The sequence below is a fragment of the Alnus glutinosa genome, chromosome 12 (genome assembly GCF_958979055.1).
Source record: "Alnus glutinosa chromosome 12, dhAlnGlut1.1, whole genome shotgun sequence".
In the NCBI taxonomy this organism is placed as follows: domain Eukaryota; kingdom Viridiplantae; phylum Streptophyta; class Magnoliopsida; order Fagales; family Betulaceae; genus Alnus; species Alnus glutinosa.
The window spans coordinates 8984328-9003454 of record NC_084897.1 but is presented as its reverse complement, the minus strand read 5'-3'; the positions used below and the strand labels follow the sequence as shown (position 1 = coordinate 9003454).

The following is a 19127-nucleotide window of genomic DNA, read 5'->3' as shown; positions in this document are numbered from 1 at the left end:
ATGATCAGAGGCACCTGAGTGAAAGACCCACGGATCATCAGGTGGAGTAGCAGATGCATTCAGAGTAGTGGCCGAATTACCTGTAAGAGCGGAGGATGATGCTGCAGTAGTAGGTGTGTTCAATCAAGACATAAGTCGACGGAGTGCTTCTACTAGAAAATTCTTTGTCTCTATGGATGTTACTTTCTTTGAGCAACAATCTTACTTCTCGCCCATCCCTACTCTTCAGGGGTAGAGTCAAATTGAAGAGGATGAGGATTTTTTGAGTTCGTTACCTATCCCTACTCCTATGCTAGAGCCAGAGCAACACGCGCCGCCGCTCACATCCGCCGATAGGTCTCAAAAACTTCAAGATGAACCAACACTCGCCGAACAAAACAAGGAAAGCCACCTTGTTTGCAATTGGTCCATCAAACACACCAAGTAGTCTTCGGGATGGAACAGTGTTCACGTTGGGTTCACTAAAAAACACCGCTTTGTCGGAGGACCAGCCCATAATCCGCTGTTAATACCTTCTGTGGGTTGTGCGACCTAGATTATGGTGAGCCACATCTAGTTGCACAATCCCAAAGGGAAGGCGCGGCAGAGAAAATTAGGAAACGAACGTAGAACCCAATCACCCAGAAACGAATGAAACCCTAGGTTGGCTCTGATACCATGTTGAAACGTAGAGGAAGAAGAATTATTCTTATTACTTGATGATCTCATGCGTTTACATTGTTTAAATAGAGAAACCCTACGAACTAATATGGAAAGAAAATAGGCAATACAATCAGAATAAAATCAGAGAATAAAATGTAATATGGTAAGACCCAATATGGACAGGTCTGTTATTTTCAACACAAAATTGATCGAAGCCTTTGACGACTAAGCGAGCCTTGCATGATTAAACTATTATAACAATGGAATGTCTAAAATGTAAGATATAATATTAAATATTTTCAAGTAAAAACAATAGTATCCAAATTAAATAAAACATGAAGTATTAGGCCACCTACAATACAAATGAAGAAACAGTTGCAGCTAACCTGTCTAAAAGACCTTCCTGTAGTACAAGCACAATACCATACTTCTTCAAGGAAGAAATACCAAATCCCTTAACCACCCCAGCAAGTCCAAAAGCTTTTTGCGGACAACATTGTGGTGTAAAGGGTGGGGACGTAAGGACCAGGTTTGGTTGGATAACAAAGCTTGGAATTCAGCTGTCATGGCAGCAACCCATTCGGGTTTGGAGGGTTCAGGGGGAAGGGTGACACTGGTATAGGTAAGAAGAGGATGTTTGCTGGGAAGGAATGAGGTGAAATCAGGAAAGGATCGGGGTTTGGAGGACCCTGTTTGGGATTGAGTGACAGGTCGGTTGATTGGGGCAGCAAGGTGGATAGGAACGGAGGGGGGCAGGGGAGGAGGACTGGGAGGAGCTGAGGAGATTTGGACCGGAGTTGCAGGCAGGTGGGGGAGTGAAGGATAGGCAGGTGGGTAAGCAGGGGTAGGGTCAGGGAGTAGTGGATAAGAATTAGTGATAATTGGGGCAGGAGAAGGAGGTGGGGTGGTGGACTGGGATGGGGAAGGTGGGTAAGTGGAGAGGTTGGCTGGTTGAAAAAGGATTGGTGTACCCGGAGGGGTGGTAATACTGCAAGTGCCTTGTGTGAGGATGGTACCCTTGGCAGGGAATTTAGATTCATCAAATACGACGTTGCGGGAAAGGTAACTTTTTGAGAGTTGGGTTCAAGATAGTGGTAGCCGCGTTGATTTGCGCCATGCCCGAGGAAGATGCAAGGTTTGCTTCGAAAGGTTAATTTGTGAGTTGCATAAGGGCGGAGAAGGGGATAGCATAGGCAACCAAAGATGCGGAGCAGGGTGTAATCAGGTTCTTTCTTGAATAATTTGGAAAAGGGAGATTGGTTATTTAAAACAGATGAGGGTAATCGGTTAATGAGGAAAACAGAGGTTAGAAAAGCATCAACCCAGTACTTAGGGGGTAGATTGGATTGTGCAAGGAGGGTTAAGCCGGTTTCTAGGATATGATGTTGCTTCCTCTCAGCAATACCATTTTGCTGAGAGGTGTGAGGGCATGTGAGACGATGGAAGATGCCATGTTGGCTTAAGAATTGTTTGAAGGCAGTAGAGGTGTATTCTCTACCATTATCGGATTGGAGGTACTTGATTTTGGTCTCAAATAAGTTTTCAACTAGTAATTTAATAAAACAGGAAAGAACTTCACTTTTATTGATTAAGGGATACAGTCAAGAGAACTGGTTGTATTCATCAACAAACACAACATATTTTTCATCCACTCAGAGATGGCACGGGGGAGGTCCATGCATTTGAGTGAACGACTTCTAAGGGATTACTAGAACTCCTAATAGATGGGGAAAATGGTAACTGCTTGGACTTGCCAAGTTGACAGGACTCACACACTATAGATGGACTGATAGAACCAACTAGAGGAAGGTGTTGGTGACGAAGGAGGTGCTGGAAAACAGAAGCAGACGGGTGGCCTAGTTGTTGATGCCAAACCATGTCAATAGTTTTTACACCAAGAAGAGCAGTAAACCCGCGAGTTTTATTCATAGATTGAGGATGCAACTGGATGGGGTACAACCCATTTTTACTGGGCCCGTGGAGCAGAATCGTTCCTGTTAGATTGTACTTCACAGTGAAATCAACATTAGTTAGTGCAAACCAACATTTATTATCTTTGCAGAACTTATTAATGGAAAGTAAATTGGCGGATGTGGAGGGGCAATGCTGAATATTTGAGAGCAGAAAATTAGGAGAGTAAGAAGTATGAGATTTAACAAGAGTGGAACCAGTGTTTTGAATATCCAAACCTGCACCATTGCCTACTCCAACAGTGTCTGGACCATCTAAGGGTTGAGGATCGGTGAGAAGGGAAGAATCAGCTGTGACATGGGTATTTGCACCAGAATCGGCTAGCCATTTGTGATTGGCAAACTCTTCATTTGTCTGAGCAGTCATGGCAGCAAGTTGCATGGGTGGATGGCGACCTTGGTAGGCGTAGTCCATGTGATGATAGCAATCCATGGCACAATGACTACTCTTGCCACAAATCTAACAAGGGGAGTACTAGCGTGGAGGTGGGGTAATACTAAAGAGGGAGTGGTCAGTGGAGACTTGGGTTTGTGGTTGAGGCGGATTCCTTGGGGAAAAAGAAGAGGTTTGATATGGGTTGTGTGGAGATGGGTGCCGATTTGGCCAGGAGGTTTGGGGAAAAATATGGGTTTGCGGAAGGTGTTGGGGCTGTTTTGGAAGGTGTTGGGACTGTAAGGTTGTTTGGATCTGTGGGCATGAAGGGCAAAGGAACCTGCTTCAAGAGTGAGAGCTTGCTGTTGATTCTAGAGGAGGATTTCGTGGCTAAGCAACTCAGATTGTAAATCATGAAAAGTGGTCTCACGATCACGTAGGGTAAAGGTAGTAGTAACAAAAGAATTGAAAGTAGGGTTTATACCATTAATGATGAGTGAGATAAGGTCGTCATCATCAACGGGGTTACCTACGGCAGAGAGCTCATCAGCCCAAGCTTTGGCTTGATTGAGATATTCGGTGTAGGTCTTATTCCCTTGCTGCAAGCTTTGCAACTGACGCTTGAGGTGGGAAATTCTGGATCTGGATTGTGCGGCAAAACGTGTTGCCAGGTTGCTCCAGGCAAGCCGTGATGTGTTTAAACCGTACATCGACGGCACCAAGGAAGGAGCAAGAGAACAGATGATGAGATTTAGTAATTGTTGATCTCTGTGCAGCCATGAAACATAGGCTGGATTTGGGATTTGAGCATCACCAGCTGCATTGGCGATGAGTTTTGGAGGACAAGGGTCTATTCCATCAAGTAAATCTTGGAGATCATAATCACACATAATGGGCTGGAATTGAGCAACTCATCCGAGATAGTTAGGTCCTTCCAGTTTAATGCTTCCAAGCTGTGTAATGTTGGGCATCAAGGAGGTGAAATCAAACGCTGCGGAAGTGGCCATGGAAAAGCGTTGGCTATTGGGAGGCTTTGATACCATGTAAAGTAAAAGAATATTAGGGTAAAATGCCTTAGCACTTGATGCTTAGGTACTGTATTGATGCAGTATTTATAGATTTATACAAGGTGCCGTGTATATGGCATTCTATAATTACATAGGTTGAATATGGTAAGTAGTATCCTGTCCTGGAAGGCAATATATCCGTTGGTGTGTATCGAGAGGAATAGGATTAATGAGAGGATCCGGAGATATGCTTGCTGTAGGAGGCCTGATATGGTGAGAAGATCCTATTGTCCAGTTGAGGGAAGCTTCCTTGAATCACGGCTGATTTGTGTAGATGTTGTCTGCTGTCAATTGGTGTGATTGTGTTGTGAGTTTACTGTAGTATCCTCAACAATTATGCAGAATATCTTACAAATTACAATTTGTCAATAGTCTCTTCTTTCCTTCTTGATCATTAAACCTGTTGGCAATCGACACATCAGAAAATAACCCGGCGGTATTTTGGGTCGGCTGGGGCTGTTGGTACTTTGGGTTCGGCGGGGTCTGATGATTACTTGGGCCCGACGGACTGTCCTACATCAAATTACTTTACTGCTGACCCAAGTAGGCACTTTGAGCATCCCTGAACTTTCAAACGAAACCCCCGCTGAATTCCACCCTAGCCACATCGTCAATCGTTCAGAGTAGCCAAAGTGCTCCTCTCCCCATAAAGATTGTGCTTAGATACCCTTTTTCCACTATTATGAGCCTAAAGGAGTAAACCCACACAAACACTGCTTTAGACCTCAACGAAAACCTCAACCCATGACGTCCAATCGTCCAAACAAAACCAGAGATGCTCAAAAATAAAGAAGACCTACACTCCCGCAGAGAAACACGCAAGACGCTCCCTCTCGCGCCGGAGTGAACACTTATAGGAATCTGGCCGCAAAATTATGAGTACACACCTCGATATTCACATGCAAGAGCAGCTTTAATGGGCTGAGCTCTAATGAGCTTCTGTGTATTTCTCCTGGGGCCAATGCAAATTGAACGTAAAACCTCAAGAAAAGCTGTTACTTTGAACAGTGTCAGACAAAAAGAAAAGAAAAATGTAGGTGAAAAAGGTGGTTTTCTCGCATAAGAGGAATGTTCCAATTTAGCTGACAATGCTGGAGAAATAACATTGCAATTCAACAAGACATTTTAAGTAAATGCAGCCACAAGGAAATAACCTGATACTGAATTTTCAGAATGTCATGTATCAACATTTTATTGGACTATTATTTCAGAAATATGTTGGCTATGTTCCTTACATGGATGTGAGCATAGCATGATGTGACAAAACATGGGCTCCGTGTTGGTGATGGTGTGCTATTATTGCTTACTGATGCATTCGTCATTCAAGTAGTGCCAGGTTACTATGGGCCATTTATGGCCTGGAATGTTTCATTGTATGTAAACAAAATTGAGAGAAGAAAATCAATTTCTTTATTTTTGTTATTTTCTCTGTTATGCATGAAGTTGACACTCTTCTTTGTGTTCTTTGAGAAGAGACTCCTAAGACACTCTGTCCTTCGTGGCTGTTAGGTACACACTAAAGAAGAGGTTTGGCCGTGGATCCTATGGTGAAGTGTGGTTGGCTTTTCATTGGGATTGTCGCCAAGGAAGCAACAGTTCAAACCATGTTGGAAAAAACAAAAACATCTCATCTAATTGTTGTTTCAACTCAAATTGTAGTTCATCGACTGAAAATTGTCAGGCTGGTCCTTCTGATCAGAACATGTTCATTTTGAAACGTATAATGGTAATAATTTTTGTGAACTAAAATTTGATCTCAACAATTCCATTTAGATCCAAGTTTGAGTCTTTTCCTTTTTACAACAGTTTTATCCTCTTATGTTTTATGTATTAGGATTATAGCATGAATGACTATTTTTGCTCATCATACTAGGTGGAGAGAGGGCCTGCTGTTTACTTAAGTGGTCTACGGGAGAAGTATTTTGGTGAGGTTTTCCAAAATGCCTCCAAGTGCCTTGGAGGTTTGTTATCAGCTGGAATATCAAATTCTGTTGTGGAAGAATCAGGCGTGGGTTTATCTGACCTATTAGAAACAACCAAATCAATGGTGCATCAAAACCCTTGGAGTTTTGAAAATGTACTTCCGAACAAATTTAGACTGAAAAGAGCTACAAAAGAAGAAGGTCTGAACCATATTGCAAGATATGTAGAGTCTTTTGAGTCTCGATCTAATGAAATATGGCTTGTATTTCGTCATGAGGGTGTGTCCTTGTCCAAGCTTATGTATACTGTCGAAGATGTAGATAATCATGCCGATGGAGAAAGGGTTGAACAAGTAAAACATGTTCAAATATTGCGTCCCTCAAAATGGTGGCATTGGTTGAAGACTACGGAAGCAGGACAAGAGGAAATGCGCAGTCTTATGTGGCAGTTGGTACGTCTACAATACAGGTTTCAGATTACATTCTACATCATAAGTTTGTGTTTGGATTATGTAATGCCAAATCGGTCCATTTTTAGCCTTTTTCTTTTCTTTCTTTCCTTTTTTATTTTTATTTTTTATTTTTATTTTATTTTTTAACTGCGCACTCATTTAGATACCTGAAAGTACAAACTTTTTCATGTGATCAGTTGTTGGGGATCAAGTCCTGTCATGACCGCAATATCACCCACAGGGATATCAAACCTGGTGAGGACATCAGCGCCTTATGTTAGAGCCAATTATCGAGTAAAATGATACAGACATACATAATATTATGATACATGAATATATTTAGAGAGCCCCTTTGATAAGGATGGGCTGTAAAACTCAACTTTTACAACCTCCAATGAGATATTGACACATTATCTAAACACACACTACACATTAGACATAAAAACACCGGATTTTATACCAAAATACTGGATTTTCTTTTTTCTTTTTTCCTGCTTGCGCAGGAGCTCTCTTGCGCAGGAAAAGTTTCCTGCACGAGAGCTCCTCTCTCTCTTTTGTAGTGGCTGCTCTCGTTTCTTTTTTTTCTGTGTACTCTTTCAGTTCCAAATCAATTTTCTCCATCTAAGTTCCCTATAACCTGTGTACTCTTTTCGCACAGTGGCACTTACCATTTCAGCCTCAATTCATTGAGTCTAGGAATTTTCATGAAAACTTGCAGTGGGTCGTAGAGGGAGAGATTGAAAATGGGGTTATTGAAAAAGGATTGGGTGTTTTTATGTCTATTGTATTTTGTGGTTTTTAATGACTTGTCCACTTATAATTGGTTGCTGTAAAATAAGGGATTTACAGCCCATTCGAATAGAAGGTATTCCCATATATTTAACATTGTTATCATTAGAGTAATCAGTTGGCTGGAATTGGTTGATCAAAGCTCCATTAGTCTTTTTTTTTTTTCCTCCTGTTGGTCAATCCGAATTCTTTATATCATAATCGTCCAGCATTAGCCTCTTCTTTGGTTAAGAAAAGAATTAGCCAGAAAACAAACTGGCATAAAATTTGGTTTTCTGATAAAATGCATTCTTAAATTTGTGGAGTTACTTCCAGTCTCAATTTGTCTTTTATGCCTGTTAGAAGCCTGTATTTCAGTGGTGCAATACACTAACACACATTTATATAAAATGAAAATCATCTTTTGTGGTCACTTGTCTTTTAAAATTTTCTTTTATCATGATTTTGCATTACTAATTGAAGGGATTATTATTTGGCAGAATATGCTAACAATAAATGCTTTTATATTTGAAAGAGAACATGGTTATATGCTTTGAAGATCAGGAGACAGGGAGATGCCTAATAGGAAGTCCAAGTGGAGATAAGAATTTCACCACCAAAATGTACGGTTGAGTATATGTTACTGTTATTGTATTTAACCTGTAATTTTCTTTTCGGTTGAAAGTTGTTTCTAAATGTCATTAGCTTCTACTCATTGACCATTATTAGAGACTCAAAGTATACATGCTTTTGATGAACTTTTGTTTGTAATTTGAAAATTTTATTGACTTCAGCATATTTATGTATGTTTGTGATAGATGTCATCATAAATGCGTACATATGTATGTACATATATATGTATGTACGCATGCATCGATATGTATTATTGGTGAGCAGGTATCTCCTTATTTATCGAATGAATTATGTATAAACTGTTGATGTCTTACCTCATACTTAGCAAAAGTCTTGAAAAGAAAGTTGGAGGTGATACTAAGGGGGATGATAACTGCCACTGACGTATGTGATTTGTGACTTGTATCTCCAGGCAATGACTCGACCCGTATTCTGATCCTCATTCCTTTCACCACCTCAGACTTACCCAAAAAAGAAAAAAAAAAAGAAAAAGAAAAAGAAAAAGAATGAAAGAACTGTTAAACCCTAAGAACCTGGCTCTAATACTATGTCGAGATTAGAGTTTGTACAAAATAAGTGTAAAAGCCAATTGTAGCTTTTAATATATATATGAGAAAAATGATACAATAATAACATGAATACCCTTTGACAATCTTATATTGTATATGTACATATTTAGAGGAAGCATAATTTTAATATCATGCTTATTGTGCAATTTATGACATACCCAATGATAACATTTTAATCTGTTGCTGTCTTATAACTATGTTTTATTTTGTGACCCTTTAGAAGCTCTGAAGTTTGTTGCATGCTTTAGTTACCCATATTTGGTTGCCTCCTAATTTGACAATATTTACATTCAATGGTCCCCCCTCCCCTCCTTTCCAAAATAATATTAATTAAGAAAAGAATAGTAAGGTTGCGTCTTACACCTTTAGAGACGTGCACTGGTCGTTTTCTGCATCAACAAGAAATAAATGATTAGGTTGACTGTTTAACCTTTGCAGCATCAAAGCAAGGTTATTGCGAATGCTTGAAATATGATTCTGCTTGTGCCTGTTTGATGTGTAATAATGTTGCTGAACCTATGTTGTTTTTGTCCTTATCCATGTTGTGAAATGGATTTAATGCCTTTTTCTCCAATTCATTAGGCGCATTATTGACTTTGGTAGTGCAATAGACGAATTCACAATGAAGCATTTATATGGTTCGATGGGACCTTCTAGGTATCTCTTTTCTCTTTTGAAGCTTTTTACTTCTGCTGTTTCTATGTTTTAGTATCTCAGTTATTGTCGTGATGCATATCTTCATTTTTGGGTTTCTTCAGAGCTGAACAAACTTATGAGTATGCTCCACCTGAAGCTTTGCTTAATGCGAGTTTCTATCACGAGCCAATAAGCACAATGTTGAAGTATGCCAATCTTCAATATAATCAATATGAAAAGTTAGCATTCTTGGATTTAATATCATATCATATCTATTGTTGGACTGAGAATCATCATTACTTGCTTTATTTGACAGGTATGATATGTGGAGCGTTGGTGTTGTGATGTTAGAATTGATCTTAGGGTCACCGAATGTTTTTCAGATAAGTGATTTAACACTTGCTCTTTTAGACCAGCATCTTAAGGGTTGGGATGAAGGCTTAAAAGAGCTTGCATATAAGTGAGTTTTGCTCTTGAGAAGACTTTAAGATTGTTAAATATTCAAATTCTTCTTGAGAATAAAATTTGGATGGCTCTCAGTGATAGTATTGCATCTGTTAGAAACAACCATTGGCATGCCTGAAATGAAATTTTGATAGATTGCGATTTCTGATATTGAGATGACTCTGATCTAGGTGCAAGGCAGTACAGCAATGTTGCAGTAATCAACATAATTATCTATAGCTGCATCACATGTAATACTAAAATTAACTATGTTGAAATGCTGAGAAATGTTTAGGCATGATTGTTACTTTATTTTGTGAATAGTGTAGGCATGCTCTTTAATTGTCTGACATATCTTTCCATATTTATGGCGGTATTATATGATCCTTTTCAGCAAAGTAGTTATAATCGCATCTGTAGGATGATATTTCGAGATCCTAGACCCTTAAACATTTTCTTCAAAATCCTGAATATTCTGCATCAAAGCTTTACCAGCCTTCATTTCGCTGCTTCTTAGCTCCTTCACCTGAAAGATTTCACCAACTTCACATATTCGAATTCTGATCAAAACTTCCATTTGTGCATTCAAAGCGCAACCATATCAAGTAGCTCCACCCCTTCAGGGCCTCTCTTTTTTCAGTCAACTGATCTGTAGATAAAATTTTTCCATATAAGCTCACAATCTTACTCTCTAGTTAGGGAGACGAGAGATGAAGCCTTGGATATGTAACTAAGATTCTTCCATGTAAGCTCACAATCTTACTCTCTAGTTAGCTCACAATTTTTCCATATACAAGATTCTAGAATGTGGGCACCTCACTATAGGACAACTCGCAGGGGACACCTCATATAGACACTTCACCATAGTAAATTTTTTTTTAATTAGTAATAAAATCTCATTAAAAAGCACAGAGGGGCGCAATCTTAGTACATAGGAAGTATACAATATCCAGACGTGGATCTTCTGTCATCCGGGCAACCAGCCCAATCAGAATCTGTGAATGAATAAGCTGATGTGATGAGAGTTTGTGGATGCGGAAAGTGTAGTTAATAGTAGCCTTCAAGTAGCGCAGAATTCGCTTGACAGGAGACCAGGATCTCTTGGATCTTGCATAAACTGAGATACCTTGTTAACAACAAAGGCAATGTCTGGTCGAGTGAGTGATAGGTATTGGAGTGATCCTACGGTGCTGCGATAGAGTGTAGTGTCTGTAATTGTGGAGCCATCAAACTTGCTTAGTTGTAGATGCTGACATTGGAGTAGAGACGGGCTTGGCAAGTTCCATATTTGTCTTCTTCAGAATATCATAGATGTATTGTTGTTGAGATAGATGTAGGCCATCTGAATTCCAAGTAGCTTCAACTCCTAAGAAGAAATATGGAGGTCCAAGGTCTTTGAGAGCAAAGGATGAGTATAGATCTCAGATAAGTTGAGAGATAGCTTTTGTGCTTGAACTTGTGATGATTATGTCATCTATATATAGCAACACAAAAATAAGAATTCCATGAGCTTTGTAAATGAATAGAGATGAATCCACCTTGGAGCTTGTGAATTTGAGTTCAAGAAGTCGAGCACTAAGGCGCAAAAACCAGGCACGTGGGGCCTGTTTTAAGCCATATATGGCTTTGTTCAATTTGCAAACAACCTTGGGGTATGAAGGGTGCTGGAAACCTAGAGGCTGAGCCATATAAACGGTTTCATGGAGACTGCCATGGAGAAAAGCATTGCTTACATCAACTTGATGGATTGCCCAACCTGCAAAAACAGCAATGGATAGCTCCGTTCGAATAGTTATAGGCTTAACTACGGGGCTGTAAGTTTCTAAAAAATTGATCCCGGGTTGTTGATGGAACCCTTTGGCCACTAATCGAGCCTTAATACCGTTCAATTTTCCCATCAACCTTTCTCTAAATCCAAAAGACCCATTTGGACCCAACTATATTCATGGCTGGAGAAGGACAGACAATGGACTAGGTTCCATTTTGGAGGAGAGCATCAAACTCTTCATTCATGGCCTTGCGCTATTCAGCATTGTAGCTTGCTTGAGTGTAGCTGGTTTGTTCAACTTCATGACCTTGTAGGAGAGCTGTGAGTGCTTGAGGAGGTAGATTCCTGATTCTGCCATCCATAAATGTGGTAGGCTTGAAAATCTGATTCTGAGATCGTGTGGTCATGCCATGTGCTTGTGGAAGGGTTGGCTTGGATGCAGTAGGAGAGGCTAAGGGTATTTGAGTATGGAGATATGAGGAATAAGTGGCCGTTTCTGTGAGAGTTGGAGATGGCTGTAAGAGAGGAGTGCTGGTTGCATCATTGTTTTCTGAATGTGATGGTGCCATAATGGGGACAGACACGGAGTTTGGGATTGGGGAAGGGGAAAAGGAGCTGTTGGGAGTGGCTGTGAGGAATGGGAAGTCGGTTTCATTAAAAACAACATGTCGGGCAATGTAGACTCTGCCGGAGGGAATGTGAAGACACTTTTACCCAGGATGGTTTTTGTTGTAACCGATAAAGACACAAGATTTGGATCTAAAGGCAAGTTTAGTGGAGTTATAGGGACGAAGGAATGGCCAACATTCACAGCCAAATATCTTTAGGAACTTATAATCGGGTAAAATTTGGAATAGACACTCATAAGGAGACCTTTGCTTAGTGACTTTGGAAGGGAGTCTATTGATTAGGTATGTAGCAGTTTCAAAAGCCGAGTCCCAAAGAGTTAAGGGAACACTGGCAGTTGCAAGAAGTGTAAGCCCGATTTCAACGATATGTCGGTGTTTTCTTTCTACTGATCCCATTTGATGATGGGTATGTGGGTAGCTTAAACGATAGGACACTCCCATGGCATTTAGAGAAGTTTGAAGGGGACAAAATTCGCCACCACTGTCACTTTGGACAGAAAGAATTTTATTACCAAAATAACTTTCAACAAGTTGTTTGAAACGGAGAAAAATTGCACACACATCAGACTTTAATTCAAGAGGATAAAACCAAGTGTATTTAGTAAAATCATCCACAATACTTAGATAAAACCGATTGTTGTTTATAGAAATGAGTGGGGTTGGGCCCCAGACATCAAGGAACAACAATTGTAAGGGAGCACTGGAAATGGAAGTACTTATGTTGAAATGAAGACGATGACTCTTGCCCTGCTGACATGGAGAATAGATGGTGGAGAGCTTTGAGGAAACCAGGGGCAATTTATTGGATTGAATGACTCGGCTGATAATAGGAGAAGCTGGATGACCCAACCAGAGATGCCATTGATCCAAAGAGACTTTTTCACCTATGAAGGCAACAAGAGACTTGGAAGGAGGAGCATGAAAAGAGGGCCATGGATAGAGGCCGAGCTTACTCGGGCCTTGGAGGAGCAGTTGGCAGGTTTGGAGGTCCTTAACACAGAAAACATTTGGATGAAATTCATTGAAAACTTGATTGTCACGAGTGAATTGATTGACAGATATAAGATTTTTCTGTATTTGAGGGACATGTAAGAGGGAGAATAAGTGAAAATTACGTGAGGGTGTAGGTAAGATACCACGACCAGAGTGTAAGATATTCAAACCTTGGTCATTTCCTACTCGGATTTGGTCCATGCCAGTGTAGTCCTCAGCATGCATGTTGAGGTTGGAAAGATCATTTGTAAGATGGACATTGGCACCGGTGTCTGGATACCATGAAGAGTCAGAAGCAGAAGAGGCAAAAACCATGTTGGCATGCAGCGGAGAGGAGTCAGCCTGATGGCCTTGCTCAAAACGGAACCAGCATGTGGCTGCTGTGTGGCGTTGTTTGTGACATACTCGACAAGTTGGGCGTTGGGAAGGGCCAGGACTAGATGAAGGGAATTGCTGAGGTGGTTCTCTACCACGGCCACGACCCCTGCCACGGGAAAAATTGGTGTTGCGATAGTCGAAGTTGTAGCCACGGTTGTTCCTTGGATAGGATGGGCTTTGGCGGTAGGCAGTGTTGGCAGTAGGAATATTCAAATCAATTGCGGATTTGTGTTGCTCCAACCGTAACTCATTAGATAACATATAGCCTAGAGATCATTAAGAGTTCCGAGGCTTCAATGGGCTTGCCAATGGCAGCTAATAAGTGGGAAAATCCCTGCGCTTTCTGGAAGTAAGCGGGGATCATTTGAGCTCCTTTCTTCAAGGTGGCTAACTGCTGCTTGAGCTATAGGATGTTTGATTGAGATTGAGCAAAGAATAATGTCTCCAAAGTGAGCCATATCTCACAGGAAGTAGAGAGGCCAATTACATGGGGTAAAGCTTCTACGGACAGCATTGAGATGATGGCACTAAATATCATTCGATCTTAATGATACTAGGTTTGATAACCTGGATTTGAAATAAGAAGACTAGAGGTTATGTATGGGATTAGCTGAGGAGGTCGTGGAGTTGTTCCATCAACATACCCGAAAAGATTTTGTGCTTCTAAGAAGGAGACCATGAGAAACTGCCACAAGATGTAGTTTTCTTGGGTGAGTTTCTCGGAGATGTGATGATGCACATTCTAAATTTGTGTTAGTGTTGTGGAGAGGGGGTAAGGATAAGAAGAGGGGGTGAGGTTTGGGTGGAGGAGTCGGTTTTAGAATTTGGAATAACCATAGACGTTAGTCTTGACCTGGCTCTGATACCATATAGGATTTAGACTTGTTTGCTAATCTGCCTACTTAATCGCATGGTAGAGAGAGTGTTTTTATAATAAGAAGAGTTAATCCTTTATGAAAAATAAAGACTCCTAATTTAACGTGTGTATGTGATCAATTATGCAACAAAATATTTAAATGCGAAATTTAAATATTTTGTTGACGAAGTGGAAATTCTTATTAAGAGAAAAACCACTCCGGGGCAGCCAAACCTAGGAAATCCAATATTTAGAAGACAAAGCTAATTACAAAGCGCTCGTACTCACATACCTCTGATGCAATAGTCATACCTTTAACTTTAACACGTACTTATACGTGAACGCTTTCCAACCAGGTCTCCTACTTGAAGAGGTCTTTAATGTACTTTTTTAGCTTAGGGATTCCTCCCTAAACTAGACTTCAATGGGTTGGTCAAATCACACAATAAAAAAAACCCTAAGAGAGCTAGCAAATATCTCTGTTTTTGCCTAAACACTCTCTCTTAGTACACATGAATTCAGTTCCAAATTCACTAAAGAATACATGCCTAGAGACCTTTATATATAGGCTTTAGAAGACCTAATACAATTCTGATTCGGAGTTCTTTGGGCGGCGTCCGGACTAAGACAGTGGGCGTCTGGATGACAAGTAGCAACCGACTTCTTTTCACGCGGTCTCACGCGTTTCTTCATTAATCTTTAGTCATCGCGTCCGGACGGCATAGCCTTAGAGTCCAGACAGTTGCATACTGTCGTCACTGTTCGCAACCTTCAGTTTGTTGTCCAGACATGTGTGCAAATATGAGTTCCCTGTGGTTGGTGTCTATTGAGGTATTCGGACACTTCTTCAAACACTGGTGGGCGTCCAGATGGTCACAATGGAAACGGCCTTTGCTGAGCTATAAGCACGTCAGAATCTTCCTAGACTTCCGAAAATTGTCTTTCTTGATATTTGTGACACTGAACTTGTCATATTAGGCCATTTCCATATTGGAGAAATAATCTTTGAATATTCTGAAGAGTCTGAATAATTATGGCATCCTTGTTATAGCAACACCCTAATATAGTAGTGATTTTGTCAACAGAATGTAGTCAATAAACTAACACTTTAGTAGGATTGTACATTAACTATGTCTATCAATAACATAGTAGAGACCTAAAGCTACACAAAGTCTTGAGACGCTTATCAGGAAAAAATAACTTAAGCTTGAGCTTTATCTTTATTGTGTGATAAAGGTTTATCTGATCTAATATGTTAGATGTGGCAAATTTGATTACGGAAATTTAAAATTAATTTAAAAGCATGTCATTATTTGGAGATATGGATTTTTTTCTTTCCGTTTCTTTCTTTTTCTGAGCATCTAAATATGAATAAATCACTAGGTCTAGAGTAATATCATATTCTATAAAGTGAAACTTAGGCCTTGAATTGTTTCTAATTGAGAGAAAAATTATACTGTCTGAGGAGAATGAATGATTTGGATGCGTTCTTTTGGGTAGTTCCTGAGGTTGATAATGAAGCTATTTTTATGATGACAGACTTAGATCATTGATGGAATTGTGTATCTTAATCTCTGGGAGTTCCTCAAAACACCATCAATCGATGGACCAAGTAAGTGTACCATCTTCTATTACTTGTTACCGTGGGTTTGTGTCAAGCGGCACAAAATATTATCTTTTATTGCTAAGTGTTTCCCTGTGTTTGTTAGTGTGAAGATATACTGTTTCATTATTTTCCTTCATTTTTTGCTCACTTTCCACTTTATGGGTGATAGACTTTGTAGACATGGATTTTATTTTAAGAACAGCATAGTTGAGTAACATGCTTAGTTCTTAATTCTATTTTTAATGCTTTAGTTCGTGGATGTAACCATAGTTTTGGGTCTCAAGCTAGATTATGGTATCTATAGTCCCTGGCACAACTTGATGTTGTTGATGTGAACTCGCATCTGCTTATATAATGTAATTTAGAAATTTAAGCATGGATAAGTCATGTTTAGAACAATTGGAAGGGTAAATAAATATACCACTACATATAATAGGATAAAGAAGTTAATTAATTCTAACAGAATCTGTCTAATAATTCTGCATAAAATTGGATATCAAACATTTGGTAGCATTCCGAGTTGGTTTATAGTCAATATTGGAAAGAATTAAAGGAAAATATCATATAACCCTTCCCCAACAACTTCCTTGATATGTAAATTGAGGGAATATAGTGATATATTAATTTTCTGTTAAAGGATTTTTCTTTTTCTTTTTCTCAGGAGTAATGGCATTTTACAGGAAATAACTGAAGTTGTTCTATGACGTTACATATCGGTTATACATTGGCTGCTGTAACTTTGTGTCTTTAAGTTGTCTGATACTTGAGGAAGCTGAGGCTCCTTGTTCTATACTGGTTTTGCTTGGAGTCTTTGTTGATTAGAAGTGCCATTGATATCTATTAGTCAATTCCTCTCTTCTTTGCTGATTCTTTGATCATTTGAGGGGGTGTGAGATTTCTGATTGTGTTTTACCACTTTTAAGCTAATTCTGCTTGCTTTTGGTTCCTTTCTAGAACTAGAATTGGCATCTGTGCCATTTTATGTATAAGAGTGACTACTCACATCCAGAGTTGTGGGCATAAAAAAGTGCGTGAAATATATCTTTAGGATATTTTATGATTTGAGTGGTTTGCTTGAAGTATAATAGTCCAAACAGATGCCAATGTAGTATCCTTTTAGGTGAGAGTTTGGCATTGACCTCTGCTGGTTGTGTTGGTTTCCAGATATTGAACTTTTGAATTTGTCATAACTTCAAGGAATGCTGTACTTTATACTAAAGATGGTGCTTAAAAAGTTTTCCCAACTCGAAGCATATACTCTGTGTGTATAATCTAGTCTCTGCATCTGGTAACAAAATTTCATCTGTTTGGATTCAGGTTGGAGTTTCACCAGCCTCCTGGAAATGCTCTGAAGAATTTTTCTCCCGTCAAATAAAGAGTAGAGATCCTCTTAAACTAGGGTTTGTCTATGCTGTTATGCATTTTGTTGATATTAGTATAGATGTTATCGCATTATTTGTATAGTTCTTATTGCAAATGTTTTGCTCATTGTATATATATATATATTCACAATGTCTGCAGGTTTCCAAATATTTGGGCTTTGCGTTTAGTGCGCCATCTGTTACTCTGGGACCCAGTAAGTTTTCAGTGCAATTGTAGTATTGAATGTTGCGAGGCAGATTTGTTTTCCTTGATTGTTGACAATATCATAAAATCAATAGAATAAGACTTCATTTTTTGGTCGTTATTTTAAATTTTTTAGTACATCTTTATTTCCGCAAAATATATTGGCAGCTACTGTTCATTTAATTGGAATGAAATTTGGAATGGGTATTTAACTGTTGGATTTTGCCAGGAAAGTATTTTTCTTGAAAACGATTAGTTCATGCAGAAAAGTGTAGTACGAACTAAGTTTGGTATCTTGGTCATCAAAATTTAGTTTATAAGAATGTTAATGTAGAACCTGAGTTCTGCTTAAGAGTATTTTTTTTTTCGAAATTTATGATCAATTAAAAAGAAATATGTCTTGCACCAAGTGCAGGTGACCCCTTGGACTCGAGCATGCCATTTGTTCCGTCATCCACAATTGCATATGTATCATATTACAGAAAAAAAAACTCAGCAATGCCAATTTTTGTTATGAATTTACACATAGGAGTTACCTAATATTGTTGTTTCTCTCTCTCTCTCTCTCTCTCTCTCTCTATATATATATATATACACACACTCCATTTTATGAGGGACAAGAGTGTCTAGGTGTATGACTTTTACACCAACTCCTTGGGCCATGGTACATAACGAGGGAATTACATATTGCGTGTAAATTACTAGAAAACATTGTATCTGATTATTTATGTTGATTAAAACATGCTATGTCCTTGTAAATTTGAAACATAGCCAAATGTGATGCGGGTTTCAAATGAATTTGAATTCCAGGAGGATCGATTGAGTGTTGATGAAGCTTTAAGGCACCCTTATTTCCAACCTCCTCCTAAAGCATGATTTTCGGGAAGGTCACTAGTTTTTCTGGTTCTTTGTTTTCTCGACAAGGTACCATTCTTCCCTATTGTCTTATGCTGATTAAACATATAAATTTTTATTGTTTTTTTGGATAATGAGAAGAAATGATGTAAGGACAGCTAAGTATGAGGATTACATTGTGTTAATGTACAGGTAAAAATCCGTGCACTTGAACTGTCTCTTGCCAAAACACTAGAATAGTCAGAGGATTCCAACCTTGGCCAACATATAAGAGGGGCCAACATACAGGAGATCTACTACCACCAATTAGACTAGTTTCTTAAATTTTTTTATTCCAGCGGTCAGCTTCCTCTTCTCATTGCATGGAAAAGAAATTTTAAAGTCAGAACTGGGAAACTTTGCAGAACCCTTTTGGAAAATTAACTGATCAAAAGACTCAATACATAGGGAAGTATTGAAAAATCTTGATTTTTCGTTTGCTTCTCTTCTGAAAAATACTGTGAATTTCAGCCCCAAACCGAAGCGCTTGATCAAAGATCTACATGGTAGTACCAGCTAATACATTTTATGCATGTATAGATTTTATAGTTTAATGATAATTTATAATGTATGTAATTGTTTTTTAACCCATGTATATTACTAACCAGACCTTGTCAAAAAATGGCTCCATCCATGTCGTGCATATATGAAATTTGACCACTCGCTCTCTCTGAGTTACATTTTTTCTTAGTAACTTTTTTAATCCGAACGGCAGAAAAGAGATTTGAACTAGTGACGTCCGCTTCATGAAGCATGGTCCTCAGCCGATTGAGTTACCTCAAGGGTCACTTTCTATGCATTACTTATGTATAACTTTCTATATGTCGGTGTAGCACACAAGCTCGTGTATACTGCTCCTCCATTGGTTATGTCTAACTTTGGATATGTTGGTGTAACATACAAGTTTTCTACTAGTCTGGCTTGTTATGGGTCATGGGTAATTGAGCTAGTTTTCATGTAC

At 39.1% G+C, this 19127-nt stretch overlaps 1 protein-coding gene across 5 annotated transcripts in view; it reads left to right on the top strand.

The window, feature by feature from the left end:
* The window catches only part of LOC133851268 (probable inactive protein kinase At3g63330), a 46389-nt gene extending 27545 nt beyond the window's left edge, over positions 1-18844 (top strand). For 4 of the 5 annotated variants that reach the window (XM_062287602.1, XM_062287601.1, XM_062287603.1 and 1 more), the window contains 12 exons: positions 5562-5778; positions 5926-6426; positions 6624-6681; positions 7730-7817; positions 8979-9053; positions 9155-9238; positions 9349-9492; positions 15640-15712; positions 17024-17106; positions 17228-17282; positions 18083-18196; positions 18320-18844. In XM_062287602.1, the coding sequence (XP_062143586.1) occupies positions 5562-5778; positions 5926-6426; positions 6624-6681; positions 7730-7817; positions 8979-9053; positions 9155-9238; positions 9349-9492; positions 15640-15712; positions 17024-17106; positions 17228-17282; positions 18083-18148 (1444 nt within the window). In that variant the 3' untranslated portion in view covers positions 18149-18196; positions 18320-18844. Of the gene's footprint in view, positions 1-5561; positions 5779-5925; positions 6427-6623; positions 6682-7729; positions 7818-8978; positions 9054-9154; positions 9239-9348; positions 9493-15639; positions 15713-17023; positions 17107-17227; positions 17283-18082; positions 18197-18319 lie in introns of those variants that run through there. The other variant, XR_009895786.1, reaches the window with a different exon arrangement.
* Positions 18845-19127: the final 283 nt, after the last annotated feature.